Genomic DNA, 27,845 nt, shown 5'->3' with positions numbered 1-27,845 from the left:
TCCGATCAGCCTCCATTTCCCCCTTTATCCGTGTCGCCCCTAAACCTGGTCCTGACTGGCACACCGGCGCACGCTATGCTTAAAGAGATCCGACTTGGCTCAAAACACAATGTGCCGAGCTCCAAACCCGCTACAGAAACTCCCGAGAGGCCTTGATCCCTGAATGTTTCACTCTGCCTGCCGCTGCAGCTAGCCTACGTGCTGCAAGGTTGGTGGTCCAACATGCCTACCTAGACCCCTCAGTTCGCCCGATGCCCAACGCCATTTTTTCTCTATTGCAACCTTGTCTTTTCTGCCCAGACATATGAGGGAAATGCTGTGCCTTTACGCAGTCGAGTACTTGCTGATGCGGTAACATCGAATGATGCGTCAATGTGCTGTCACACAAGTAATACTGACCCAAATGTAGTATTCCGATGATCACGCACCATGCTGCGCACATCAAACTTTCATAGCCGCTACGAACTGACCAGTGGCCTTTAGACAACCAATGCTGGTCTCTCATAAGGACGTCTAAATACTAGAATCCTACCAGTACTAAAAGAAGCTTAATGGCCGGAAATATAAAGTATCGGCTCAAGTGTCGAATCGTACTCTGCCCACTTCTACCCAGTGTACTGTGTAAGCCTCATGTCAACCCATGAATTTAAATCGAGTTTAATTCGAGTCTAGTTCGAGTCTAAACGGTGATCACTGCCCATCCATTGGGCATAACAATGGATGCTTCTTCGGAGATCCTTGTCTCCTTCGTAGCCAGTCACATAGCATTTGTAGCTGCAAGGCAAAACAATAGCGGCGTAAACATCTCAAAGCAAGCACGTGGCAGGAAAGTGTTTGACGAGGGAGGCCTCTTCACGACTTAATTCCAGATCCGCCCGCCATCATTGTCTCGCATGAGGTTGTCGAGTCTTTGATTTGTAGCTCAGAGATCAATGGTCATGTTACTTGAATTTCAGTTTATCCTACCGTACGCCATTGAGCTGGGGAGCAGCGGTCTCCTCTGTCAGCACGTAATCCCGCACTGCACCCTTCCAATCACTGATTCTGACGTCCTTGATCTTGACCACGATGACTCGTACTTCCTCCCCCGCGACAAAGCATCCTCTGCCACCGTCCTCGGCCTGAACAGTTGGGTTGAAGCTCTGGCCTTCGTCAAATGTATTGTTCTCCAGGTGCGCCTCGCGGTAGAACTTCTCCTCGTCCGAACCATTGTCAACCAGTCTGGCGGTGCCATTGATTGTAGCACTAATACTAGAAACCGCTGCGGTGTTGAGATTCAATAGGAGAGATGCAAGGCTGGAGCGGTGCTCTGGACCAGGGCTGCCGCCTGAAGGTCGTCGGCCAGACGTCGGTGGGCGATGGGAAGACCCTCAACGAAACGTCAGCAAACTTTGCAGACACGCTACCACAATAGAGCTACAACATACAGTCGTGAACCAACAGAGAGACATTGGGATTCGAAAGAAGGTTCTGTGTTTTTCTCGAGGCGGGGTTCGTAGTCATGACAATTACGGGGCCGGCCGAGTAGTTCGAGGATGGGAGGTAGGTGTAGTTCATGAGAGAGACATTCGGCGTGTTATCGGTACACGTCGCAAGGTGAAGCTATCGGCCCAGTAGTCTCGTCAGCCAGATGTCTACATTGGTGTTGTGGCGAACAGCCATCGCAAAGCTTGACTGAGGTGGGCAGAAGAGCTAAGAGCTTACGAATCGAGCATTCTCCAGGCATTGTACGACCTCTTGGGGAAGAGTTGCCGTGACTTGCTTGTTGGTCTCGCCAGCCGAAGCCTCGTAGTTGAGAGGGACCTGTTGATCCATGTTGGTGAAGCTATTCTTGACGATTGGTGGGTGTTAGGTAACGTATCGTGAGCTTCTCTGAAGGAGCCCTGTCTGGATCGGCCGGGCTGGAGAGGAAAGATGGGCGCAAGGTCCCAGCCCACGCTGACTAATGCGGGGCACAGCTATCGGACCTTCCTTCTTATCGCGGAATGACGTCGAGGAACTTGCATGCTAATCTTATCAGCAGCTACCTACCTCGAGGTACCTTACCTAAGACAGCTTGGGGGCATTTTACCGGACCTTAGCACGTCCCGCCTGGAATCCGGGGTCGCCTTTCAGCGGCTTTCAGCACCCACGGCTATTGTCGGCACCGCTCATTCCAAGATGATCGAGCGCAGCAAGCCGAAGCTGCTTTGAGACCTTGGGTTACCTGGGGCACTCGCATTGAGCTCTGCGCTTTCCTCCTCGGCCATCAACTTTGCGTTCTTCTCCTTCTCTCTATGAGCATTCAATTGATTTTTCAAGCTTGAAATCCACGTCACAAAGCTTCAGTCATCCATCATGCGTTCCATGAAAGCGAAGCACCGGCTCGTCCGACCCCTCCCTCGGCTCCTCTCCACTGCTGCTGGCCAGATGGTGCCGGCTTCGAGCCAAATCACTCCCATTACCTCTCTCCTTATTGCCAACCGTGGCGAGATTGCTCTGCGAATCCACAAGACCGCGGAAAGACTAGGAATCAAGACGACGACTATCTATACGGACCCCGACAGCAACAGCCAGCACGCCGCGTGCTCCCCGCACTCCTTGAACCTGGGCGACGCAAGGGCGTACCTAGACGGCGAGCGCATCATCTCCCTAGCCAAGAAGCACGGCATACAAGCTCTTCATCCCGGCTATGGCTTCCTGTCTGAGAACTCCCGATTTGCCGAGAGATGCGAAAAGGAGGGTATCGTCTTCGTTGGACCTCCGGCACAGGCAATGACCGATATGGGTGACAAGGCACGAAGCAAGATCATCATGACTGACGCCGGCGTCCCCTGTGTTCCAGGGTACCATGGCTCAGATCAGGGGGAGGCACAACTATTGGAACACGCAAAGGATATCAAGTTCCCAGTGTTGCTCAAGAGTGTCAAGGGCGGGGGTGGGAAGGGCATGCGCATCGTTATGACCGAGGACGAATTTGCCGCTCAGCTTGGCAGTGCTCGCGCTGAAGCCCGCGCCTCCTTTGGCGAAGGTGGCGAGGTTATGTTGGTGGAGAAGTACATTGTGCGCCCTCGCCATGTTGAGGTGCAGGTGTTTGCGGATAAGCTAGGCAACTGCGTTGCCCTAGGGGAGCGTGACTGCAGTGTGCAAAGACGACACCAGAAGATTCTTGAGGAGTCTCCAGCGCCGGATTTGGACGAAGAAACTCGCCTCGATCTTTGGGAGAAGGCCAGGAAGGCTGCTTTGGCCGTCAACTACGTTGGCGCTGGCACTGTTGAGTTCATCCTTGACAAGGACACTGGCGACTTTTACTTCATGGAGATGAACACCCGGTTACAAGTCGAGCATCCCGTCAGTGAAATGGTCACCGGCACCGACCTTGTTGAATGGCAATTCCGCGTTGCTGCTGGCGAGAAGCTACCTATGACACAGGAGGAGATCGTGGAGAACATCAAGCAGCACGGTGCAGCCATTGAGGCTCGTATTTATGCCGAAAATCCGGAGAAGGGCTTCATGCCTGATTCCGGCAAGTTGATTCACCTCACCACGCCGAAGACGAACGAAGACATTCGCATCGACGCCGGATTTATCCAGGGTGACACTGTCTCGGAAGCCTACGACGGCATGATTGCCAAGTTGATTGTTCGCGGCAAGGACAGAGAGACAGCTATCCGCAGGCTAGAACTGGCTCTCCGTGAGTATGAAGTCGTGGGTCTCAGCACCAACATCGAGTTCCTTAAACGTCTTTGCCGGTCTCCGGCTTTCATCGAAGGCGACGTTGAGACTGGATTTATCGACAAGTGGAGAGATGAGCTCTTCAAGGCGCGGCCAATCCATGACGAGGTCTTTGTCCAGGCTGCTCTGAGCTCGTTGTCCCCACAACTATCACACGCTGCTCCTCATGGAGGTAGCTTAGGGTTCGGTGAGGCTAGCACCCTCAGCGAGCGCAAATTTGCCTTCAAGGTGCTCGATTTATACAGTGAGCAAGAAGGAGAAATTGTAAAAGTCAGCATCACACAAAAGTCCCATCAGCTCTTCGATGCGCGTGTGACAAGAAAGGGGGAGGAAACACCCCAGGTTTTCGAGAACCTCGTCAGCAAATTCCAGCCAAAGTCTTCTTCAACAAATGCGTTAACAACGTTCTTCCCCAACGAGAGATTGGAGTCAACGGTTGTGCAGAATGCGCAGAATGAGCAGGATACCAAGATCGCTGTCTTCCAGCATGGCATCAAGACCGAGCTTTCACTTCTGCCACCGAGCTGGTTTGAGAAGGCCCTCGGTTTGAAGGAGGTTACTGCGTCCGTCGTAGCACCAATGCCTTGTAAGATTCTAAAGAACGAAGTGGAAGAAGGGCAAACGGTGGCCAAGGGAGCCCCGTTGGTTGTGTGAGTACCGCTCTACCCAAGTAATACAAGATAACTTTCAGTAGCTAACTTTGACACGTAGTATCGAGTCTATGAAGATGGAGACTGTCATTCGGTCGCCCCAAAATGGCGTGGTAAAGAAGCTGGCGCACAAGGAAGGCGTGAGTAGTCTGAGATTTTCAAAGTTGCACGCCCCTCACTGACATTGTCTTAGGATATCTGTAAAGCCGGAACGGTCTTGGTGCAATTTGAGGAAGAAGCTACAGAAGATTCATGAGCGGGTGGTCATTGTTTGATAAGAGAAAAGGATACTGGTTTGAAGTTCATACAGCGACTAGGCTAAGATTCACGATTCGCTTCTTTTGCAGAGGACATTTGTGCCAAGTCCTCTGTCGGCCCAAATACGCTTACCTCGAGTGTCCCCTTTTGAACACAATTAGTGGACGTTCTTATGTAGGTAAACACTCAGTTTCTCCAGGCTCTCTTTTAGAACCTCTGTCCGACATACGTAACCAAACCGCATTTGGCCCTTAAAGTCAACGCCCTCACCAAAACAGGTAGACCCAGGCATGATCAGAACCCCTGTCTCTTTGAGGATTTCAAGACAGAACTCGTCATCTCGAACTGGTTCATTGCCTCTTCGAAAACCAATCATTGCCGTTGTACCGGCTGAGGGCTTGACCCATGAGCAAACAGACTGGTGCTTCGTGACAAAGGTCTCAAGGATCTCAAGGTTTGTCCTGGCAAGCTCGATGTTTCTGTTGATGAGGTTTGGTCTGACCGCATCCGAGAGAGCATAGCCGGCCACTTGATCGTCGAGCTGTGAGACGCTGATGGTCGTGTAGTTCCGTGCACTCTTGACGGCCTCAATAATTCCAGGATCTCTCGATGCGATCCATCCCACGCGGATGCCGGCAAGAGAGAAAGCTTTTGACATACTCGAGGTAGAAATGGTTCGGTCGTAGCCCAAGGACAGGATTGACGGGGGCATGCTATCTCCTACAGGAAGGCTGTGGAAGAGGGGTCGATATACCTCGTCGGCCATAACAATGATGTTTCTCGACTTGGCAAACGCGATGAGATCTTCGAGAACATGATTGGGCGTGGTGACACCTGTAGGATTATTGGGATTGTTGATAATGATCATCTAGTCCTTCAAGTTAGCCGTTGGTACTGCTCGTCTGACGTATGGTTATATTACCTTGGTATTCTCTCGCACCAGGCCTTGAAGCTCTCGGACGTCCGGGATGTATCCATCCTCAGCCTTCAATTTCCAAAGGCTCACATCAGCGCCCAAGCTTTTGGGAACTTCGTACAGCTGTTGGTAGGTCGGGTATACACAGATGACATGATCATTCGCGCCGACGAGGGTGTAGAGAGTGAGGAAATTGGCGACGATAGCCCCCTGCGTAATGACGACTTGGTCGCTGGGGAGTGAGCCCGAGACGTCGTTTGCGTACAGGTTAGCGATCTGCTGGCGCGTATTCACTGATCCGTAAATGGCGCCGTAAGTCATTCGTCGGGTTGCAATGTCAAGGGGGCCCGCAGCCGACTTGTCGTTCGACAGCTCTGTCAACTCCTTGATCGACACAGACTCGCAGCATGTTTCGGCAATGTTGAGAGCACCAGGTGTTGTCTCGAGACGGTCCATCCACTCTTCTACCTCGAAAGCTTTGATCTGAACCATCTTGTCGGTCGATATTGTGAGTCGGACCTCAGGCTTGATGTTGCAGCTTGTACCGGTGCTCTGATTCACAGATTGGAGATGAAGAGTTGGATTAAATAGCCCAAGCCACGTGTCTACTGCTCTTCTTATCTAAAATTTTCAATTACGGTGCTTTGCCTGACTTATTCTCTGTGTTCAGCTTCAAGCATGTCTTGACATATCGCGCGCCCTTGAGACGGGGCGAGACGATGGGCCGCGGCGAAGTGTCTCCACCTCTCACCACCGACTGGGAAGGAAAGTCGAGACGAGAGCAAACATTGTGAGAGCCTCGGTTCCAACTTCTCTTCACCCCTTCAGTTCTCACTTGACTAGCACTCATACTGAGCAACCAAAACTGTGCACTGCCACGTATAAGACAATTGCGAGATAGTTACAATACATTCATCAAACGAGCGGCCAATTGACTACTCCTTGAAACGGCTCTGGGGTTGCACCGATACTGAGGCCAGAATTGGAAGGAAGGTAGAGTCGAAAGCTCGGCCCCACTAATAAGCCACCGCGGTCTTGGACCTTGACGAGAACCTTTGAACAGCTTACCAAGCCCCCAGCTGTAGATTTTTCATCTCATACTCCATGAAGCAAGCCTGAAGCAACACTTGGAGAAATGCGTTGTCTTTTCATTCATCAGCGGGGGATTCCTCGGGAAATAGTCTATAGCACACCATTTCATTTCCAGTCAGAATTTAACATTTCGCATGGTACTCGAGCCGGCGCCACGGCTTGCGCAGCGCGCTGGTCATCGCATAGTTAGTTTCCTTGTGCTAAGGCAAGATCTTGAGAAACGCCATTGATTACTAGACTGGCATCAAAACTTCCAATATTTTTAGGCGTCTTCCACTACGTAGTGTTGAAGACGTACGCATTCGAGAACGGCTTTGAATGAACGGTGTTTCAACGACAAATCAACCTGCCAGGAAAGTAGAACATACTTGAAGAAGAGGTAAGGGCCATAGAGGTTGCACTTGCGATAATTCTCAAGTTCTTCCGAGCTCCGCAGATATCCATGCGGCCAACCTAGATAGGGCATTGAGGCAATTATTTCATGTTCGGAAGACACATGTGACAGGTACATGGAAATTGGAATTCAGAGAGCCCTTCTCCCAGGGCCTAGCCAAGTTGCCTGTGCGAATACCATCTAAGTTAGAATTCGGATATGGTATGTTGTCTTTGCGGAGTTCAAGACGGCCACCCGGCACAGGGTCCCCTCGATTTATGTGCCCTTCGAGCTCTGAGACTCGCCAAAGGTGGGTTGACTTGACGGAACTGAAAATACATCGCGTTCATAAATACCAAATCGTTGACAAAACTTAAAATCCTATATCGGCAACCTTTTGGACTACCGGCAGCCGAATTTGAAGACTTGGTACCTTGTTCGGTCTACACACGGCAATAGTCATTGCAGCGCCTGTCTTTCAAGGTTCGTAAGCCCCAGGTATTACTACTTGGGGGTGTTTCCGCCGTTCTCCCGTCGTTCCAACAGTCTCCCTGGACCGAGAAGGTGCTCTGTTGCCAATTTTCAAATCTCCCACCTCTCCTATTCTTGAATCCAACCATTAGCCGCCGAGATGTCGAGTTCACCTCCAACTAAAGATGATACCATGTAAGTCTCAACATACATCCACACCTGGCCAAACATTCAACTCACCATATAAGTTTCAAGAGCGGTTTAGAAGTGGGCAATGCTGTCGAAATCAGTCACCATGACCATCCTCGCCGCAGTGAAAGCCAGATGGCCACTGGGGAGTAGGCCACCACCAAGAAGCCCAGTCCAATCTTAGCCTTCTTATTGACACGATGGACTCACAGGCCAAGAAACCCGCTTGAAGGCATTCCCCGAGAACAGCTCAAGATTGATGCAAGACTCTTCGCCATCGGCCTTGGTCTTCAAAACGAGATCACCTACTTCGAAAAGGGGGCGTTGGCAGCACAGACCCCGAAAACCTACGAAGACATACCGGAGCTGACTGAAGATGACCGGGTCGTTCTGAGAAACGAAATCGAGCATCGTTGGAGGCACCCTAAAGCTCTCTACTTCACCATTCTTATGAACTCGGTCAGCGCAGCAATACAGGGCTGGGACCAAACATGGTCAAATGGAGCAAATTTGTCATTCCCACAGGCGTTTGGGATTGCGGACAAAGGCGAGGCCTGCATAATAGCTGGAACATGTGCAAGAAACTGCTGGATCATTGGTGCCATCAACAGCGCGCCGTACATGGCTATTTGCGTCATGTAAGTCCTTCGCCAATTCCATATCGGACATATCACTGACTTCCTGTGCGTACGAATAGCGCTTGTTGGCTGTCTGATCCCGTCAGCAACTGGTTCGGAAGACGCGGTGCAATCTTCCTGGGCGCCATCTTCAGCATCCTCGGCCCTGTTGGCCAAGCCCTTTGCCAGACTTGGCCACAGATCTTGATCTGCAGGATTCTTCTCGGCATGGGAATGGGACTGAATGAAGTCACTGTACCCGTGTTCTCGGCTGAAAACTCACCACCTAATATACGCGGAGCTCTTGTCATGTCGTGGCAGCTCTTCAGCGCTTTTGGGATCATGCTTGGCTTCCTTGCAAATCTCGCTGTGGTCCGGTTTGGGGACATCGCCTGGAGACTCCAACTTGGTTCCGCCATGATCCCCGCGGTACCTTTACTCCTGGGAATATACTTCACACCTGAATCCCCCCGATGGCTATTGAAGAGGCGCAAATTTATCCAAGCCTACGAGTCACTCTTGAGATTACGTGGCAATAATCTACTCGCCGCTAGAGATCTTTACTTCGTTAACGCTCAGCTTGAAAAAGAACAAGAGCTAGTAGAGGCTGACGGACTTGGTGACAGCAACTTCTTCACCAGATGCGTGGAGTTGTTTACCATCCCCAGAATCCGTCGGGCGACACAAGCATCAGGTATCATCATGGCAGCTCAGCAGTTATGTGGAGGTAGGAAAACATACTCCCGAAATATTCGGGGACGCTTTGCTAACAATAGCAGTCAATCTCATGTCATTTTACTCCTCGACGCTGTTCGAGGAAGCAGGGGCAAGTAACACCGTTGCTCTTCTGGCCTCATGGGGATATGGTATGGCATTGTTCCTATTCGCGATCCCAGCTTTGTGGACCATTGATCGCTGGGGCCGCAGAGCACTGCTGTTGGCCACCTTTCCAAACATGTGTTGGGCCATGCTAGCAGCAGGTATGGCCTTCTGCATTCCGCAGAGTAGTCCCGCACACCTCGGTGTTATCTGCTTGTTCATTTATATCTTTGCCGCATTCTATGGTCCGGGAGAGGGACCAGTGGCATTTGTCTACTCGGCCGAGGTTTTCCCTTTGTCACATCGTGAGGTTGGCATGGCTTGGGCAGTCGCAACGAACAACTTCTGGGCCATCGTCGTGGCACAAACGTCCCCGCCGCTTCTCCAGGCCATCAAGCCCCAGGGAGTCTTCACACTTTATTCCGTCTTTGGTGTTATATGCTTAATCCTCATTTTTCTGTTCCTTCCAGAGACGAAGCAGCGCTCTCTTGAAGAACTCGATGACGTCTTCTCGATTTCTACCAGGCGGCATGCGTCTTATCAACTGTTGGAGATCTTGCCATGGTGGTTTAAGCGCTACATCATACGCAAGGAAAACCAGCCTGAACCTACGTTGTATCTTTTCGAAGTGGAGGAAAACGTTGAGTCAGGACCAAAATCCTAGACTCATGCTCAATAAAGGCGAATGACACAGATATGAAGCTGTGCGGGGATCACAGGAGCTAGAGGCTTACAGACTATCTTGCTTGAGGGCCAAGTGAAATATTTACTTGGATCATAATTTTACATTTTCATCTGTTTACAGAGAACCCTCTCCGGAAAAAGGTAGATTTCGGATTTTCAACACCTTACCGTTTGTCAAACAATTTTTCGATTGGATGTAATCGCGATCAGCTACGAGTCTTCATTTACTATGTTTTTCCGGAGAAAACATGAGGAGTATCTAAAAGATCATCACTACGGTTTTGCCGTGACAACATAATTCAAAACCAAACCTAAGCAAGTGATGTGATACTAAGGCACAAGGTATAGATACGAGATACTGGACCCAATCTTAGCCTAAAAAGGCGCCTTGGATTCATACGAAGCGTTCGGATTTCCAGAGTAATTCGTCTTCCACCTTACACGCCTTCGAAAACCCATCATGAGAGGTCTTGTGAGCCAACTGTGATGGTCTTGACAGAGCTTACGTATTTCATCCATTTCACTGAGTGATGTTACAACGAGAACAGTTCACTTTGTTAGTCGTAGTCAAGGAAGCTAACGTCGACATGCCTATTCGTAGTTATCGATCCAGTGGCCGACACGTTATCCTTGTCTAGCTGGAGCATGTGAGTCAATGCTCGGTAACAGCCTATCGCTAGTTTGATCGCCGCAACCATTTTTGGAATGGCTGGTGGGGTTTCGGGATGGCAAGTCTTGTACAAGGGATTCTGTCCATGCTGCCTGCCGGAATAAACTTTTTAATTAAGTGAACCCACACTTCTGCCTAAGTCTCTCACGATGTACAGCATTTTCAGGAGTTCACATTATCTCACGAGTGGCCAACACCTGGATATATAAATAAAGTACTTTACGTTACCTGTGCAACAATAGGATCTCACCAAGCCTTGTCATTACAACACTGTCCATCCTTCTACGTCCCGGTCTGCACCATGGCCACTCAAGCCTTTGGAAGCCCGGTGCCTCTCACGCCCGACGAGGAGGAATTCATGAAGCAAGAGTACGAGCGCGTCAAGTTAACTGACAAGCAACAAGAAGCCTTCGACAATTGGGCTGGCCCGAAAGACCCCGATGTTTCCGATGCGAAGTATTGGATTGAAAAGAACACCGAGCTCGACTTCAATGCCTTCTCCTTCAAGTGCCTCAACCTTGTCATCAAGCAGGCGGTGTGGAGATACCACCATCGCGCATTCAAGGTGAGCCTCTACAGGCCTGAAGTCCAGTCACGATCACTGATACTTTTCAACTGACCCTGGAACAACTGGTTGTCGAACGTCCCGGGGCCGGTCTCAATCTTGGACATATGCCCAGCCTCAAAGAGAGATTTCCTGTTTTGTTTCTGAGTGAATGGGAAGCCGTCACGCTTCTGGTCCGCGAATGCTGTATGCTGAGGGTTGTCAATGAATTGTCTGATAAACCTCAGTGGTGGCTCAAGGTAAAAGATGACAGTATTGCTGCAAAGTGGAAATCGGAGGCTTTGACAATCGACTGGGCATCGTATATCGAGAATGCTCACTTCACTCCTTCTATGGCCGATGCGGTAAGTAGACTTGTGTCTTCGTAACAGTATGTCGGCGCTAACGAACTCCAGTGTATCAGTGAGCTACGCAAGAAGGCGGAAGTGTATGAGCAGACAGGGCTTATGCCTGTCTACGATTACTGCACAACAGTCATCAAGTCTGACAGCATCCTGACCCCCGAGTTCGTCGGGTCTATTCAAGAGGCCGTCAAGTCACTTGAGGATGTGCCCTCAGACTGCAAAGACTGGCACCCTAACAGCAACGATCAAGTCTTGGATTTAGTCCATCCCTCCCTCTGGCCCTTGGTATACGGTAGCTCTAAGGTGCTTCATGACCGCACAATCGGCGTTGATGACGCTCTTGACTACTGCGGCATGGGTACTACAATACGCCAGCCGACAAAGGCGGAGGCTACACTATCTCCCACCACTTCTTGGAGGAATACTTCGAGAAACAAGGTGTTGAGCAGGGAGTTTCAATGGCTACCCTGCGATGTGAACCTCGATCGAATCACCGGAAAAGCCAAAATTGCAAGCTACATCAACAACCTCCATCCTGTAGAGCAGGCTCACCTCTATCCGATCATCGAGCAGCTCATTGAGAAGTCTTTGCCGGCTTGGGATCTTATATACAATTGGGAGGAGAAGTTTGCGATTCAGCGTCTCGTAACATCCAATGTCCAGAAGCCAATGTGCCCTTGTCCGGACATTTGCGGTCGACGCCGTGCGTGCAGGGCGCAGGCACGTCCTCTCGCCGAGGGAGAAGCCCCACGAAACCGAAAGGATCCGGAGCGCAACGCTCGTGACAAAGCCTGGTTCAGAGAGACTCATGGCCCTGCGCTTCCTGACGCTGACCCCGAGGCGAAAGATTACGTCAAATTCGCCGCTTCCGACATTAGAAGCAGTGGCTTCTTTGGGGGCAAAGACCGCTGTCAAGTCATTGTCAAGTTGGCCAATATCCATCTCACGCCGGAGAACCCTGCATACGAAGGTGGCTCTTGGCATACTGAAGGTCTTCTGAACGAACACATTGTTAGCACAGCACTGTACTACTACGATTGTGAGAACATCACGGACTGCACTCTCAACTTCCGAACATGTGCCAACAGAGAAGAACTTGATGATTCTGACTCACGAACCTCGCTCGACTATGAGCAGTACGACTGGTGGAGCATCAAGCAGGCATTCGCAATCGATCCTCGTGGCCACACGATTCAGAATGTTGGATCAGTACATACGAGAGGCGGCCGGGCACTATTCTTCCCCAACCTCCTCCAACACCAAGTCTCTCCCTTCAAGCTGGTAGATCCCTCAAAGCCTGGTCATAGGAAGATTGTAGCTCTCTTCCTCGTCGACCCAGCCATTCCTATCATCAGCACGTCGAACGTGCCGCCTCAGCAGAAACACTGGTGGCCTGCCAAGGCTAAGACTGATCCACTTTTCGGCCCAACATCAGATGATCAGGGATTGATTCAATGGGAAACGGCTCAGAAAGAGTGGGCTGACTCTGAAGACGCGTGGTTGAAAGCTCGAGAGAACTGGGAACAGACCCTTAGTAGAGACAGGTGGCCCATCGGAATGGAACAGGCCAAGGAGCTGAGGCAGGAGCTGATGGCTGAAAGAACATGGCTGAAAGAGAAGGAGGCTGGCTGGCTCAAGACGGAATGGAACTTCTGTGAGCATTAGCTTTATGTTCTTAATTTTCAAGGAGAGACTTACATGTAAGTTTCTCATAGTCTAGATATACTTGCTACGCTTAATTCGCCATGAAGTTTCGATTGGCTTGCCTTTTATTTGGCCTATTACCCTAAGACGACGCAACGACTCCTGCGATATTTCTTTGGGCCATTTTGGCGCGTTTCCCCGTAGATCTCTACAGTGAGGCTGGAAGCACAAAGGAACATCAAAGGTGGTAACTCATTCAAGATTTCTATTTCTAAAGTTACGTCGTATTATGTACTTATGTTATCATGGGAAACCAAGGCAGCCGGCTTCGCGAAGGTTATACAGTACATAACTATCCTTCTTTTATGTGTAGACCATACCTCCGTTCGCACAGATCGTGTCTCCAGTCACCCAGCGCGATTTCTCTTCGCACAAGAACACAATGATATCTGCCACATCCTCCTCCGTTCCACATCTGGGCTCGGCAGGAACCTTCTTATTCTGTTCTTCCATCCTCGCAAGATGCACAGGTCCAGCGGCACGGTACATATCGGTGTCAACAGGGCCAGGGTTGACAGAATTTACTGTTACCCCGTACTTATGGCCCAGCTCTGTGGCCCAGACCCTCGTTAAACCTTCGACAGCAGCTTTGGATGCGGCATATACGGATTGAGTTGGGTAGCCACCACGGGCAGATATCGAAGACAAGTTGACAATACGGCCGCCCCGGCTGATGTGAGGTAAGACGCTTTGAGTCATAAAGATGACTGCTCTGACGTTGACTGTCATCAAACGATCATAGTCTTCAATCGTGACTTCTTCGAGTGGTGCATTTCCTCCGACACCCGCGTTGTTCACCAGAATATCGACCTTGTCGGTCTGGAATTCTTGGAGTGCGGCTTTCAGAAGAAGAGAGGGAGCCTCAAGAGACGCCATATCGGCACGAATACACGTCACTCGAACCCCGAACCCCTTGACTTCCTCGACCAATTTCAGCGCAGCAGATTCGGATGAAGGAGAGACATAATTGAATGCAACCTGCATCCTGTTAACATCAATATTCTTCATAAGTGGTCGACTCGGGTAAGATGAGGCCGGCTTGGATATACCAAGCAAGGAAGCTCTGATTTATATTGACCTGGTAAACAGTGGCGGGCAATAAGAGCAGAACTTACATTTGCACCTTGTTTAGAAAGAGCTCGAACTATACCAGCACCGATCCCTCGAGCCCCTCCCGTCACTATTGCGATCTTTCCATTGAGAGACATGGCGATGGCTTGAAGTCCAGTGGTCGTATAAATTTCGGATTACCCTTCCCGAGCATAGACGTAAACTCGCTAAGCAAAAGGGGAGACTCTGAGATTTCGATCTTGCTCCTTACTCGAGGTCACTTGAGGGCTTGTAAACCACGACCAAGGACGAGGTATGTTTAGAGAGAATGTAAAAAACCAGGCCTGCATAGGTCGCGTGCGGGGAGTCGCAGTGGGCGGGGGTTTTCGTCCAAATCAATAATGTGGCGGAAACCCAACCGGCTGACAGTGCGCCGAACGTGGGGTAGTGGTGACTTGATACGGCGCCGTCTATGGTTTCTTGTGAGGAGACGAAGCGTTTGGGCCAATTTGTTGAGGCTGCACGGGACGATCTAATGTGAACGACATGGCCAACGTGCTCTGAGGGGGGTAAGCGAGGGGTAAAGAATTCCGAAGGTTATGCAGCCAGAAAAAACGGACATCTTCGTAAGCTGCCCACCTTTGTGAGATCAGATGTGCTTGGTGTATAAGAACCTACCCGCACTTATGTTGAAGTCCCAAACTCACTTCGCCATTGACACCCACAGATTCCCGACTCATTGGCTCTATTTCGCCATCAAGTTCAAAGTCATACTCATCAACCACTTATGCCTGCTATGGATACATCTGATGCAGTCGATATTCTTCGCCGAAAACCCGACAACCTTGCAATTTATACCAATCCTGAACATGAGCTGTTTCTCAAAAAGCTCGAGGTTCCGACCCCGAGTGATGGGGAGTGCCTAGTCCACGTGCGAGCAACTGGAATCTGCGGCTCCGACGTTCACTTCTGGAAAGCAGGTCACATCGGCGAGATGGTTGTGACGGGTGAGAACGGGCTAGGCCATGAGAGTGCAGGCGTAGTCGTGAGCGTAGGACCGAAAGTGACGAAGTTCAAGGTCGGCGACAGGGTAGCTATCGAATGCGGCATCCCTTGTATGAAGGCATCGTGCTTCTTCTGTCGAACAGGCCGATATAACGCCTGCCCAGAGGTGGTTTTCTACTCAACGCCCCCATATCATGGAACCCTTACCCGCTACCACGTGCACCCAGAAGACTGGCTTCATAAGATTCCTGATGGTATGTCATATGAAGAGGGCTCTCTTCTCGAGCCGCTCTCAGTGGCTCTGACGGGGCTCGAGCGATCCGGTGTTCGCTTGGGTGATCCCGTGGTTATTTGCGGTTCTGGTCCCATTGGCATTGCCACTTTGCTGGCTGCTAACGCAGCAGGTGCAAACCCAATCGTCATTACGGACATCAATCAGACCAGGCTAGACATGGCAAAAAAGGCAGTTCCTAGAGTGCGAACAGTGCTCATCACCGGTGGAAAGGAGCCGCAGGCGACTGCCGAGGACGTCAAAAGAGCTCTTGGTCAAGAAGCCAAGACAGTGCTAGAATGTACTGGCGTTGAGTCAAGTGTGGTCACCGGTATATACGTAAGTAATCCACCCGACTTACACGTCTGACCAGGATACCTGTGCTAATTGAACTTTGAAGTCTTGCCGATTCGGCGGCATGGTCTTTGTTATCGGCTGTGGTAAAGATTTTGCCACGATTCCCATCATGTATATGGCTGGCAAGGAAATCGAGTTACGTTTCCAATTTCGCTACCGAGATATCTATCCACGGGCCATTGGGCTTGTTGCTGAGGGAGTCATTGATCTCAAACCATTAGTCACCCACCGATTTGCTCTCGAAGATGGCGAGAAGGCCTTCAAAACAGCTTCAGACCCTACTGCTCTGGCATTGAAAGTTCAAGTACTTGATGACTGAACCCAGAGCGGGAGTACTCAAGCCTGGTGTGATTGTATCGTTGTTAAAGGGGAAAGATTCATCTGGACAAGGATAGGGGTTGCGAGTTCGGACGTCGCGAGACAATGTGTAAGCTACGGCAGCGAGGTCTTAGTGTCTTTTGATATTTTTTTTCCAAATGATTTGAAACGTTGAATCTTCATTCTTCCGTCTTATAGGGTGCTCATGTGCGTGGATATTGCCCTGGCCGGCGATAAATCTTGCAGGAAGCAGGAAACTGTGTTGGCCACGGCTCAAATCAAAAGGGCACATATCCCCAGCCGCGACATTGCATTTCTAGGGACACTGTTGTCGGTAACATAGTAGTCTCTTTCCTTCCAGCATTCCCTTAGAACACGTAGCACCGTATCAACGTTTGTGAAACCGGAACCCGAGCTTTCGAGGATTCCCTCTATCAGATTCTCGAAGAATGGTTGTTGATCTGGTCCTGCCACTGCTCCAGCGACGCACATAGCCCACGTTACAGGTTTCAGAGACAGGCCATCAGGCACACTTTGAAGAGCATCCATGACGTCAGATACTGCGTTATAAATAATTTCAAGCGCGTTCTCTGGCGGTTCTTCTGTGCTGGCTGAAATGGTGTGCAGTTGCACAAGGACTGCCGTTGCATATATGCGGGTAATCGACTGCGATATTAAGGCTGAAGCGGGCTGACCGAAAGAAATTAGTATCATTTCATGCTCGATATAATTGAGGAGGTATCCTACCTTTTGTTCTACCCCCAAGTACCCAACACCGTCTTCGAGCCGTTTAGTGATGTCTGCTATTCTGCGGCTCAAAGCTCTAGGGTTCATCTCTGCAACTTGTGCTTCTAGCGAGGCTACATCTCCAAGAGCTAGCATAGCCCAGTTCTGGCAACCCATGACACAGGACACATCGATTTCTTCGTGGCTGAGCCACCTTTGGTAAGGTAGCCTCGGTGATTCACCTGTAGAAACGCATGACAGAAGCTCGAACCAAAGTAGCTGAGACACATGGAATCTTATGGCAGCACTCATAATCCTCTGGAACCCAGTCTCAATTCTCGTAGAAGATTCGGACCTCCCTCCCATGCTCTCCAAGTCGATTTGACCCGCGACCAACACAAGAGCGTTCAGATGTGACTGCCAATTAGTAGTTCCTCCTTGGAAGACCTAGCCAGGCTAGAATTAGCAGGGTGTAATCATGGGCTCAAAATAGGTTAGAAGAGTGGATACCTCGAAGCTGATGAGGAAAGTTCCACAGGTGAGAAACTCGACGCGATATTCGGGATGGCTGGCGAAACCGTCTGTCTCGCAGCGAATGAGAACTTGACGGAGTTCTTGCATCGCATTGGTGTGATATCGAATAAGCTCTGACTCCATCTCCTCTGTCTTACTTTGCGACATGGCGTGTTGGTGTAGAGCGGATAGCGTAAAGGCGGCTTGACGAAGCGGCCCTTGCTTGGACAGGAGCCAGAAAAGCCATCCTCGGCCACCGAGGGCTGGTTTATCCACGTAATAGGCGTATTGAAGGGGAAATATGTAGTCCAGATAATATGTCAGGAGCTCAGCTTCTCTATACTCAGACCCGCCTGGCGAAAATATGGCTGACTCTTCAAGAGTTTCCCTCGAAGGCTCCGTTACGGCTCTGGTGGATGATCGTGTGGAAGAAGCCTGCAGTTTTCGAGTTCGGCGGAAGTTCTGTTTCACAGCATGCTTGATACGTTGAAGTTCCGCTTGTAGCTTGGCTGGGTCCTTGACCCAATCAGGCTCAGCTCCATAGCCATGGCACACTATGTGTCGATCTGTGCATTCTTTACAGTTCGGAGTTGTTTCATCGCACTTCCTATGGCGGATACGACATGTCCAACAACCACCGCTGCTACGGCCCAGGGGCTTGGACATTGTTGCGGGGGTGTCTCTGGACTAATCTCGGGGTTTCGATTTACCAGATGCATCGATAATTTCCTAGAAATACTGTTAGACAGGCTCCAAACAAGTCGTATTGACCCGTCAGCGGGACAAATTTGCTCGGGCTGTTTTGTCGACGTTCGTCGCCGTCTTCAATTGTGTCGGTTAATCTTTCCCAACCCCCCGCATTAGTAGCCTTGCAACCGAGACCGTCTCCACAATTTGGACTCTTTCAACTCGGGAAGGAATGTCGAGCCGTACTTTAGGAAGGAAAGTCGAGACGAAAGGATTGCAATTGGTCCGCAGACAACAACGCTCTTGTTTCCTGAAGTTACTTAGTTAACAAAGCAGGTTAAGAACTCATCGGAAGCGTGCTTCCTCACAGTTCAAAACCTCGACCATTAGAGAACATCGATTGACTAACTCTAGGCATTCTCAATCATCTGCCATCCATCCATTCACTGTAGACCCTCCCGCGACTCCAAAGATCAGTACCACAATAAGATGGTAGTGTAAAACTCCTTCAAGCGGTGCGAGACATTTTCTGAGATATGGCTCTAATCTCCCAGCGGAAGCTGAAGAATTGGGAATTGATAAGATTCCTAAAGTAGATGTTAATGGACTTCGTACGAACAAATGCAACTCTATTTGATATTTGGGGAGTAACAATTTCTTTCCATTCTCTGTGGTTTCCACACTGATTAACCCACTATACGAAATACAGATTACAGACTAAACATTCCATTAGACTCGACTCGGCTCAGTAAACCCTTCCCAACCCGCACACCCAAGTTGGTTCAGTTGGTACCAGCTGCATGCTCTTAATGAGAGACATATTAATATGGAAGACCTAAGCTTGCTTCTTGTTGCGGTCGCGGAAGTGATCTCTGGCCTTCTCGCGGGCAGCACCGCGCTCCCGGTTGGCGCAGAAGACGTAGTTACCACGGTTCCTGTCGCAGATCTCGGCGCCGCGCTCTGTGAGAGTGTCAGTAATTTCGCCTGATTGAAGAACCGGCATCGAATAGTGTCTAACTAACCATAGGTGATGATCAAGTCCTCACTAGCCGCGCAGAAAGCAAGGTCATCGCCCTTGCAATTGGGGTCGTGGTCATCGCGGCCACGGTCACCATCACGACCACCACGGCCTCGGTCACCATCGCGGTCACCATCACGGCCGCCGCGTCTGTCGCCATCACGGTCGCCATCGCGGCACTCGCGGCCTCTGCCACCACGATCTCCATCGCGGCGGCGGTAGCATTCGCAGCGGCGCTCTCTGTAGCCGTAGTACTGATCGATCTCGCATCGGGTAATTCTGTCGAATTCGCGAGCCAGCTCGATAGCCAGCTCCTGCTGCTCACGAATTGCGCAGAAGAGCCTGTTGCCTCCGTCATTGGCGAAGCAGAGCCTGTTTTTCGCATCTACAAACTCCATTAGCAAAGCTCACTGTGGCCAGGCTCACAATGCGTCGAAAGAACTTACCGTAGCGAGTAAACTCCTTGACGCTGCGGCCGCAGTAGAGTTCGTCGCGCTCATCGCGGCATTCGCCACGGGGAAACGCCTCTGCCTTGGCCAACTCGGCAGGCTGCTCGGCGGGCATAGCCGCGACGCAGCTGATGCCGGTGATAGCGGCAACGAAGAGCTTTGAGTAGAGCATGCTGACGATCTAAGCGAACCGCAAGTGCTGGTATCAAAAACCAAAGGTGGGTATAATTGGAAGGGTATCCTGAGCTTGAACTGATTACTGTCTTGTCTGTCTGATGAGGAGAAAAGAAGACATTATTTCACCGGGGGTGATGCTGTTCTTTATAGTCCGGGATCTGTTTAGTAACTTTAGTTGTAAATCATCTTTCCCGTGATATGTAGCCTGCCGAGCAATCTATGGACTGTAGGTCCTCGCATTGCACCGGATCTAGTTCGTCGACATACTCAAACGTTGTTCATCCCTCTGGCATTCAGGGATGCCCATTTCTCCGACGCATCCGTGGAGAGCTACCCCAGCTGTGCAGCTTTCAGTAAGCTACCTCGATCGGCTTTGCTCCGAGACATCCTGAGTTGTCTGCCTCAGATCGGATGAGCTGCAACCAGTATGTGCCGTGAGGTTGGTGGCTGTCACTCACGAACGGGCGGAGTATACAGCGCAGAGGTGTCCTACAAAGATGTCATGAGCGATACAAAGGTCTAACGGCAGCATGCCGGTTGCACCATGATGTTCGTGAAAGTTGTCAAGGATTCCTGGCAAATGGACCAGAAGTTCATGCCTCCACGTTCGACTTGCTATGCTTGATGGTGTGCCATCCAACTCTAATCAAGCTACAAATGGGGGAAGTGGTTGCATAGTGCAGGCATGAAATGGTTGCAACCTCTACAGCTCGGAAGAGTCGAAACTTTCTGGGCAAGCTGAGCAAGGCAGCTTGATTCCATTTCGGACTTACTCAACCTGGGACTGACCCTTGGCAGCCCGGCAGGCCTTCCGAATGACGATGGGTAATGATGCGCCCCCAAGCATCAAAAGAGTAAGTTTCCGGTACCTATTCCACGTGTTAACGTGTGATCCAATCACTGCCATATCCGATTACCAGGTCGTTTCTTTGAGCGATACTCAGGTATAGTCCAGCCATCGACTAATGATACAACTTCGCTGACTGTTCAATTTTAAAGATGGAGAGGTCCCAGTATCTTTGTTCACCCTCCAGGTGGATAATTCATCTTACATTGGGGACTTCTTGCACATATCCCGGTGGCAGGTTGACTGTTTTCGCGAGTTGGCCCTTGCTATACCCGAGCTTTCCTGCATCATGCTAAGTTTCAACTCAACTGTCGCGCAAACTGATGTGAAGAAACATTCCATCTATCATGATCGGCGACCGGGGAGAACGGATAAGTGTCGCTCCGATTGGACTTTGTCAAAGGTGGCGGCAAATGTTCCACGCTTCGGAAACCGCAAACCTTGCCCATTAAGCCTTTGTGTTACCCGGGCGAAAGGCTCATTGCAGATAGACTCTGCCAATCTCCCACTAACCCCAAAAGGCGAGCTCGACTCTGTATATGCTGTCCTAGTACCCTCGAGGCTGTCCTTGGTCAAGGCTTTGGTAGCAGTCCATCGTCTGGAATTGGGCTGAATCACTGTAAATGAAGAGTGTATGGAATTGTCTGACGGTTAAATCTTGTCTGATACGCGTTCGTTTAGCCGCTAATACGACTTGCCTCCCTGATCGGCATCACGGGGCAGTCCCCGACCTTCTGCGACTCCCGAGAGCTCCGCGTGCAAGCTCCCCAGCATCCCAAATCATGATTTCGATATGACTATTCGGTAAAGGAGGTGTTCGGAATTCTTTTCACTATGAGGTTCTCAACCTTGTGGGAGCAAGGTCGTGGCCTGGAAACTTATCCTGCATCTGCGGCGCACAGTCGATCCAAGGCCTCCCCGCGAGCCCTGCGCTTCAATGTGACTGCACAATTGTCAGCACGAACCACACTCAAAGTAGGGAGAGTACAGCACAGCTGTTCGATTGATTCAAAATTGGGCAAAGTTCGGTTCGCCTGGTATGCATTGAGAGTTACGAACCAAACACTTTGCATCCTCGCACAAATGTTTCGGCTTCTAGTATTGGTCTAGACCTTGAGCGAACTGTTGCAACTTGCGCTGATGTTATGATTCTGGCATGAACTGCTGTTTGTTTGGAAGACAGAGGTTATTAGTCTCCTCATATTCCTGTCGGGAAGTCTGCTGCGTATTAGGCTTCTCTCACGTGGATCGCCTGAACTTCCCATCGGCGTGTGGAACGTTGAACCGCAAACAGTTAATCTGGCCTATGGGATTGTGAAGTGAAATTAAGGTTGGCCAATGAATGAACAAGCAGGCCTCGCCAAGAAGTCATGGCATTAAACGCATCCACGAGGCTTGCATGAACGTTCTTATCAACACCTGGCTGTGAGGCAAAAACTGCCATTCTTGGTGATCGACGTGAGCAAACTTCATGCGAACCGGTTCACGAACAGAACAGCTGAAGCAATCTGCCTCTCGGTCCGCAGCGAGGCTCCGATGCTGTTCACACGCCATTGCGATCCGGGAAAGTTTCACAAGACCAGAAACAACGGAGAAAGAGTCTAAGGCAACGGGTAGTCGGGTATATCGTTTATTGGGAACTCGTTAGCCCCCTGCTCAAAGGGCGAGACACATAGAGGATATCTTGGCACCGGTAGTATACAGATCAAACGCCCATCGAGGACTCTCTTTCTTTACCTCCCTATCATATCGCCCACTCGAGATAAGGAAAAAAAAAAAGAAATCGCTCGGATATTCATGCATGATAGCTGAAAAAAAACAAAAGAAGGCCGCAAGCGCGTTGGCGGAAAGAATGATAAGACGTTACAAAATGAGTGGGCATCGACGCTACCGGAAACCTCCCTGGGCGCCACCGTTGTTGAAGTATCCCTGGCTCGCGCCTCCGTAACCGCCGTTGTTGTAGCCTTGCTGCGCGCCGAATCCATGGTCGCTGTATCCATGCGAAGGCGGGCTCATCGGCGGGGGAGGACTTTGTTGGCCGTCAGGTGAGCCAAGGCGAGAGTAACCGCCTTGCGATGCGCTACGGCTTGGGGCCATGGGCAGGGGACCCGAAGGCGGCATTCCAGGGCTTTGCGTACGCAAGGGAGACATGAGCTGGCCGTGGCCATTCGGGTTGTCGCTATATGATCGCATGCCACCAGCAGCAGCACCAACGCCAGCGGCGCCCGCGGCCATGGGCGCGGCACCCCACGCGCTCTTCTCCTGGGATGCCGGAATGCTGTAGGTGTTTTCCTGGACCATGCCGTTCTTGCTGAATGCGCCAGCATTGTACTCGGTGCCTGTCGCGCCAGCAAACGAGTCAGGGTCGACGCCGCGCTTGTGGAAGCCCTCAAGCTCGAGACGCTCTTCTTCGGCTCTCTTGGCGGCAAGGCTTGCCTCGTTGGCACCACGTCTACGCTGGCGGATAAAGTACCAGAGACCAAAGGCAATCAGAGCACAGCCTACGCCGACACCTCCAGCATAGACGGCCGTTTTGGCGGTCGGGCTGAGCTCGTTGAACTTCTCGCTCACAGACTTGCTGGGTTCCTCAAGAAGAGCTTCCTTGACAGTTGAGTTGCCGCTGAAATGTTAAGGTCAGCATGAGATCAATTGTAATGTAACATTTGAACGAGTATCACTTACGCAGCAATCTTGATGCTCTCCCAGGAACCCGTCTTATCTCCAAAGGAGTACTCCTTTCCGGAACTGTAATCCGTTACCTGCGCAGACTTGACATACATGGTGTACGGTCCGGCGGCGTAATCGGTGTCACCACCAGCCCATTCTCTAGTTCCCGCGGCCATGCGGGGATCTCCGCCAGCCCAGATACCGAGACTGAGGCGCATAGGTGTCTGAGGATAGGCCAGGGAGTTGTTTGCGTCCTTGGGGAGGAGAGTGCGAACGTTATTGCCGTCAACCCACCACTCGAGCTTCTCCTTGGTCCACACGCAGGTGTAGTTGTGGAAGTCGTCCTGGATGCTACCAGTCACAGGGTGCTCGGCGCCGTTGTGCCAGTCCTGAACACCTTTGCCGAAAAAGTTGCTCAAAGCGTCGTTCTTGATTCCAAGGAATTCCCAATCAACCTCGTCCAAGGTGTCGCTGAGCCACATCATAGAGCTCACGATACCCTTTCCCTTGGCGGCCCTCATATGGATCTCGGTACGGCCCCAAAAAAAATAAAACTTGGATCGAATCGTCGGAGAGTCGCCTTGCTTGCTAATCGTGAATTCCGCGCCATTGTCGGATGTGTACGTAACAGGGCCAACAGTAGTTTCCCAGGCATCGGTCGAGGGAGTAGAGTTGAAGTTGAAGTTGTAGTCCATGCCAAAAGCCGGGTCGGCAGGACAGGTCGTGTTCATCGGATTACATTTCGTCGAGACTTGAGCGAGCGCGGGCTGGGCAAGCGATGCCAGCACCGCCAGTGCCGAAAGAGTGTACTGAGACAGCATTGTGAGGGAGCGTGAATGGGAAAAATGATCCAATGGGACTTTCGCAAGAGCGAAGAGTGGTCGAAATGAGCGATTTGGGACGTTTGCGACACGTCTAGTATCGCCAGAAGTCTGCAGAATGCGGCGCGCCAGCGGTGAGGTCTTCTTTATAACAAGAGAGTGACAATGGTGAGAGACAAGGAGTGTGTGTTGTCTGAGACGGGCGAATTCACCAGGCTCAACGTCGCAGACACAGACCGGGCTGTTGGAACAGAGGGAGAGAAAGCTACCTCTGGTGGAATGTCGAAAGGAATGGCGATGGTGGGGTTCAAAATCCAAGAATTCAAAAGCTGGGAATGAGTGTGGATATGGGTGTTGGCGTTCACTATTCAGATGGGGGCAAATGGCACGCATGGGAAGAAGCCGAAAGCACAGACTCGGGAATTGAGTTAAGGGCTCAATCAAACGGAGAGCAATGATAGGAGGCAACCTCATCCCAACGTGGGCGAAGCGGAGAGACAGATGCAAGACAAGCCAGGGGATGCCAGGCGCGTGGCAAGCAGCATGTTGATTAAAGGGGGTGCCAATGTCTCTTTCTCCTCTTTGGGTTCTTGGAGTCGCATCTGCAACGGGCAGCGTTTCCGCACCAGCGCCAACCAGGATTAGCGTTACAACTATCGGTCGAACCAGAGGCGAGCAGCATTCTAGGGCCCGGTTCGTTGTGGCACCGGCAGTGCAAGGTTATCAGAAAGGAAATTGTTCGACATTCGCCAAACGGTCAAGCGACCGACTGGGAAACTCTCAAGATTATCCCGAGATTGTTGGTGGGCCGGACGGAGGAGAAATGGCACCTTGGGCCGGGGGAGACGGTTGTGGCGATCTGGTGAACAGCGTCATGGGCGGTTGAAAGGCGATCAAGTACGAGGCATTGCGAATATACCGCGGCCCGCGTTTGCGTGCGCTTCCGGGCACTCTCGTGATGCTGGAGCCTGCGATTGCGTGCATCGAAGGCCTGTTGATACTAGATAGTCCATGTTGTGGACGGCCATGTGTATACCCGTGTGAGGTGATAACAAAGAGGGCCCGCTTCAGGGAGTCGGCGATCACACCGCCATCGCGTAAATCTCGAGGCACCTGCCCAAGCTGGAAGCATGAAACAGCATCTGCCAAGCAGTCGGGTACGGGTACAGCTTGCAGTGGTGTTGTGTGATTTCAAGCCGCATCTGAGAAGAAACGTGGGATTGCAACTTGCAAAAGCGGATTAGAGAGGCGTTAGGCTCCCGCTACTCACGACCTTGCAATCAATTCGATATCCGCGTGGTGAGTGCCAGAAGTTCCCCAGCTTTCGAGCATCATTCTCCAAAAATACGATCGAGCTTCGTTGTTGCCAGCATCTTGCTTGTTGATCAAATGGCAGGAATTGTCGTCCTACACGAGCCAGCTTCCGGGCCTGACTCGAGGCTGCAAGAGCGGGTTAACAATGCTGGGCCTCAGAAGAGACGCATGATCAGATCTGTTGCAGCTGTGATCCGAAGTGATGATGGTTGTAGGGCGATGAAAGTCTCATGAAGAGCAGAGCCAGGCGTCTAGTGACGACTCGAGATGAGCGAGAGAAAGCGCAGGTGAGGAGATAAGTCGAGACGTGATTGGCGTCGTGAGCTCTGGCGTCGTCGATTGGGATCTACAGGCTTTGAGTCCCGACCTGAGCGACTCGGTTGCTGTGGGTCACTGATGGCGATGAGTTTTCATTCGCAAATGAGCAATCGCAGTGAATTATTGGTGCTGCGACCCGTTTGGTGGAAAACACTGTAATAGCGTTCGTCGATGTGCTGAGTTGTTTGCAAAACTTCCATCGAAGGTTTGCGGAAAATGAGTGAGACAAGGAGCATGAGGACAAAGTAAGGTGAGTGAGTAAGGTGGGAAATAAGGTGAACAAGGTGAGATGAGTAAGGCTGCTAAGGCAAAGGCAATTCATCGGGTATTCGGCGCATGGCGGGCCCAAGCGTCCGGGTCAGGGCCGGCCGAGAGACCCACATTCTTATATGACAAAGCAACCGCTAAAACACAAGATTTTCCGCCTTTTTTCGGTCACCGCGTGATATACGGTGATAGACGACTTGGCTAGACCGATATCGCTCCGTCAAGTCAAGCCACAACGAGACATTTTCTGAATCACACTATCACTCGACGTCCTCACTCGCGCATCAAGAAGCTGCAGTAACGAGACTCTAGCTCATCAATGGTCCAAGACTCTGGAGGTTGACTTAAAGACATGCTCTTTCTTAGTATGCACAATGCCAACACCAATTTCGGCAATCTATCCGTGCAAAAACCCACATCGTCCCCGAACTTCACCAAACAAACGTGGTTTTCGGCAGCCCAGTCCGCTCCCGATTACGCGGCGGTGGATTCATTCAAGAATGGACGCTTACCCGAGACGTAATAGTGGTGCAAACCGCCCTGCAATGACATGCTTAGATGCGATAACGCAATCCCAACCCCAGACAAGGTCTGCGGATGAGCCCATGAAATTTTCAGCTGTTGTTTGTTCAAATACTGGGCTGACTCCTGGCCTCTGATTGACTCATCTCTCCGTCTAACCTCGATTTCACCCTTCACTCAACGTTCGCGGGACCGTCATAGTAGCCGACATGAGCGCGCAAAGTGGTCTGCAAGTCGCAGACTCATCCGATACCGATGCCGGTAATGAGCAACCAAGGAACGAAGTTCAGCGGCGGAGCTTCGGTGACTGGCTCCGTGACGATGTCAACATCCGCTATACCGATATCCCAGTCCTCGCTTGTTGTCTTGTATCCGGCTTGTGCGACAGTGTAGCAGTAAACGCAGCTGGGGTTTTCGTCAGTATGCAAACAGGTGAGAATTTAGCTATCAGGCAGGGGAAGCAACATGTGATACTAACCTGTCCGAAGGAAACACCATCTTCATGGCTCTTGGCGCTTCGAAGCTTCCGGCTGGCGAGCCCCTCCTCTGGCTCAAGTCCCTTAGCTCCATCGCCGCGTTCTGGCTTGGGTGCTTCTTCTTCTCCAAGTCGAGACACATTCACCCCAAGCGCAGAAGCACTCTTGCACTTTCGTTCATTCTCCAGTCGGCACTCGTCTTCCTTGCCGCCGCATTTGCTCAGACACGTCTCATCGCCGACTTTGGAAAGGCCTCGGTGCAAGGCTCCGACTCGAACCACGAATTCAAGACCTCTGAGAACCCTCTTGTCATGGTTCCTCTCGCGCTTCTTGCCTTCCAATTCGGCGGACAGATTGTCACGAGCAGGATTCTGGGATACAACGAGGTTCCTACCAACGTCCTGACCAGCGTCTACTGCGATCTCCTCTCCGACCCCAAGCTCTTTGCACCCCTGAAGGAGAACCCTAAGAGGAACAGGAGGTTCTTGGCTGTTGTTTTGCTTGTGCTTGGTGGTATTATTGGTGGCTGGCTGCAGAGAAGTCGGGCTGGCATGCCTGGAGCTCTCTGGATTTCTGGAGGAGTCAAGTTCATCATTGCCGTCGCCTGGATGGGCTGGGCCAGCAATGAGCCGGTTGAAAGCAAGCTGGAGAAGGGCGTCAAGTCATAGCTGAGATATCCACCTAGTTCAAACACTGTTGGCGGAATAGGTTCTTCCCTCGTGGAATACTCCCAATTTTGAATTCGGGCCAAGATGCCAAGTGATAATGCGATCCGGACAAGTGTCCGAGTTGCCTACCTCAGAAGCGCGCAGGCCATTCACTCACAACGAGAAGATTTCCCGTAGATTCAAATACCGCCAAAGGCAATCTCTTAAGACAGGCGCTGAATGAGATCCATCACCTGGTCAGACCGGTGACAACGTTTATTTTGGTCGCACTCCGAACTCTACTTGTTGCTATACGAGGTTTCAAGAGG

General features: G+C 51.1%; 6 protein-coding genes across 6 annotated transcripts; 3 read left to right on the top strand and 3 right to left on the bottom strand.

Moving 5' to 3' along the window:
• Positions 1-962: 962 nt before the first annotated feature.
• N0V96_011487 (uncharacterized protein) lies at positions 963-1,815 on the bottom strand (the record flags this gene model as incomplete). Its single annotated transcript, XM_065759287.1, has 3 exons — positions 963-1,369; positions 1,428-1,602; positions 1,705-1,815. 3 exons carry the CDS (start codon positions 1,813-1,815, stop codon positions 963-965), a joined length of 693 nt encoding a protein of 230 aa, XP_065612184.1.
• A 522-nt stretch (positions 1,816-2,337) lies between these two features.
• On the top strand, positions 2,338-4,620 carry N0V96_011486 (uncharacterized protein; the record flags this gene model as incomplete). The annotated part of the gene is made up of 3 exons (XM_053192103.1): positions 2,338-4,364; positions 4,426-4,504; positions 4,558-4,620. The coding sequence occupies 3 exons, from the start codon at positions 2,338-2,340 to the stop codon at positions 4,618-4,620; spliced, it is 2,169 nt and encodes a 722-aa protein (XP_053050267.1).
• A 6,737-nt stretch (positions 4,621-11,357) lies between these two features.
• N0V96_011485 (uncharacterized protein) lies at positions 11,358-13,027 on the top strand (the record flags this gene model as incomplete). The annotated part of the gene is made up of 2 exons (XM_065759286.1): positions 11,358-11,362; positions 11,422-13,027. The coding sequence occupies 2 exons, from the start codon at positions 11,358-11,360 to the stop codon at positions 13,025-13,027; spliced, it is 1,611 nt and encodes a 536-aa protein (XP_065612183.1).
• Positions 13,028-19,010: 5,983 nt separating this feature from the next.
• On the bottom strand, positions 19,011-19,409 carry N0V96_011484 (uncharacterized protein; the record flags this gene model as incomplete). The annotated part of the gene is made up of 2 exons (XM_065759285.1): positions 19,011-19,383; positions 19,405-19,409. The coding sequence occupies 2 exons, from the start codon at positions 19,407-19,409 to the stop codon at positions 19,011-19,013; spliced, it is 378 nt and encodes a 125-aa protein (XP_065612182.1).
• Positions 19,410-22,371: 2,962 nt separating this feature from the next.
• On the bottom strand, positions 22,372-23,672 carry N0V96_011483 (uncharacterized protein; the record flags this gene model as incomplete). Its single annotated transcript, XM_053192110.2, has 2 exons — positions 22,372-23,104; positions 23,167-23,672. 2 exons carry the CDS (start codon positions 23,670-23,672, stop codon positions 22,372-22,374), a joined length of 1,239 nt encoding a protein of 412 aa, XP_053050274.2.
• A 2,930-nt stretch (positions 23,673-26,602) lies between these two features.
• On the top strand, positions 26,603-27,537 carry N0V96_011482 (uncharacterized protein; the record flags this gene model as incomplete). The annotated part of the gene is made up of 2 exons (XM_053192111.1): positions 26,603-26,825; positions 26,882-27,537. 2 exons carry the CDS (start codon positions 26,603-26,605, stop codon positions 27,535-27,537), a joined length of 879 nt encoding a protein of 292 aa, XP_053050275.1.
• Between the last annotated feature and the right edge of the window lie 308 nt (positions 27,538-27,845).

This window comes from Colletotrichum fioriniae (assembly GCF_027942845.1).
Source record: "Colletotrichum fioriniae strain IMI 355084 chromosome Unknown scaffold_17, whole genome shotgun sequence".
Classification (NCBI taxonomy): domain Eukaryota; kingdom Fungi; phylum Ascomycota; class Sordariomycetes; order Glomerellales; family Glomerellaceae; genus Colletotrichum; species Colletotrichum fioriniae.
This window is presented reverse-complemented; position numbering and strand designations above follow the sequence as displayed.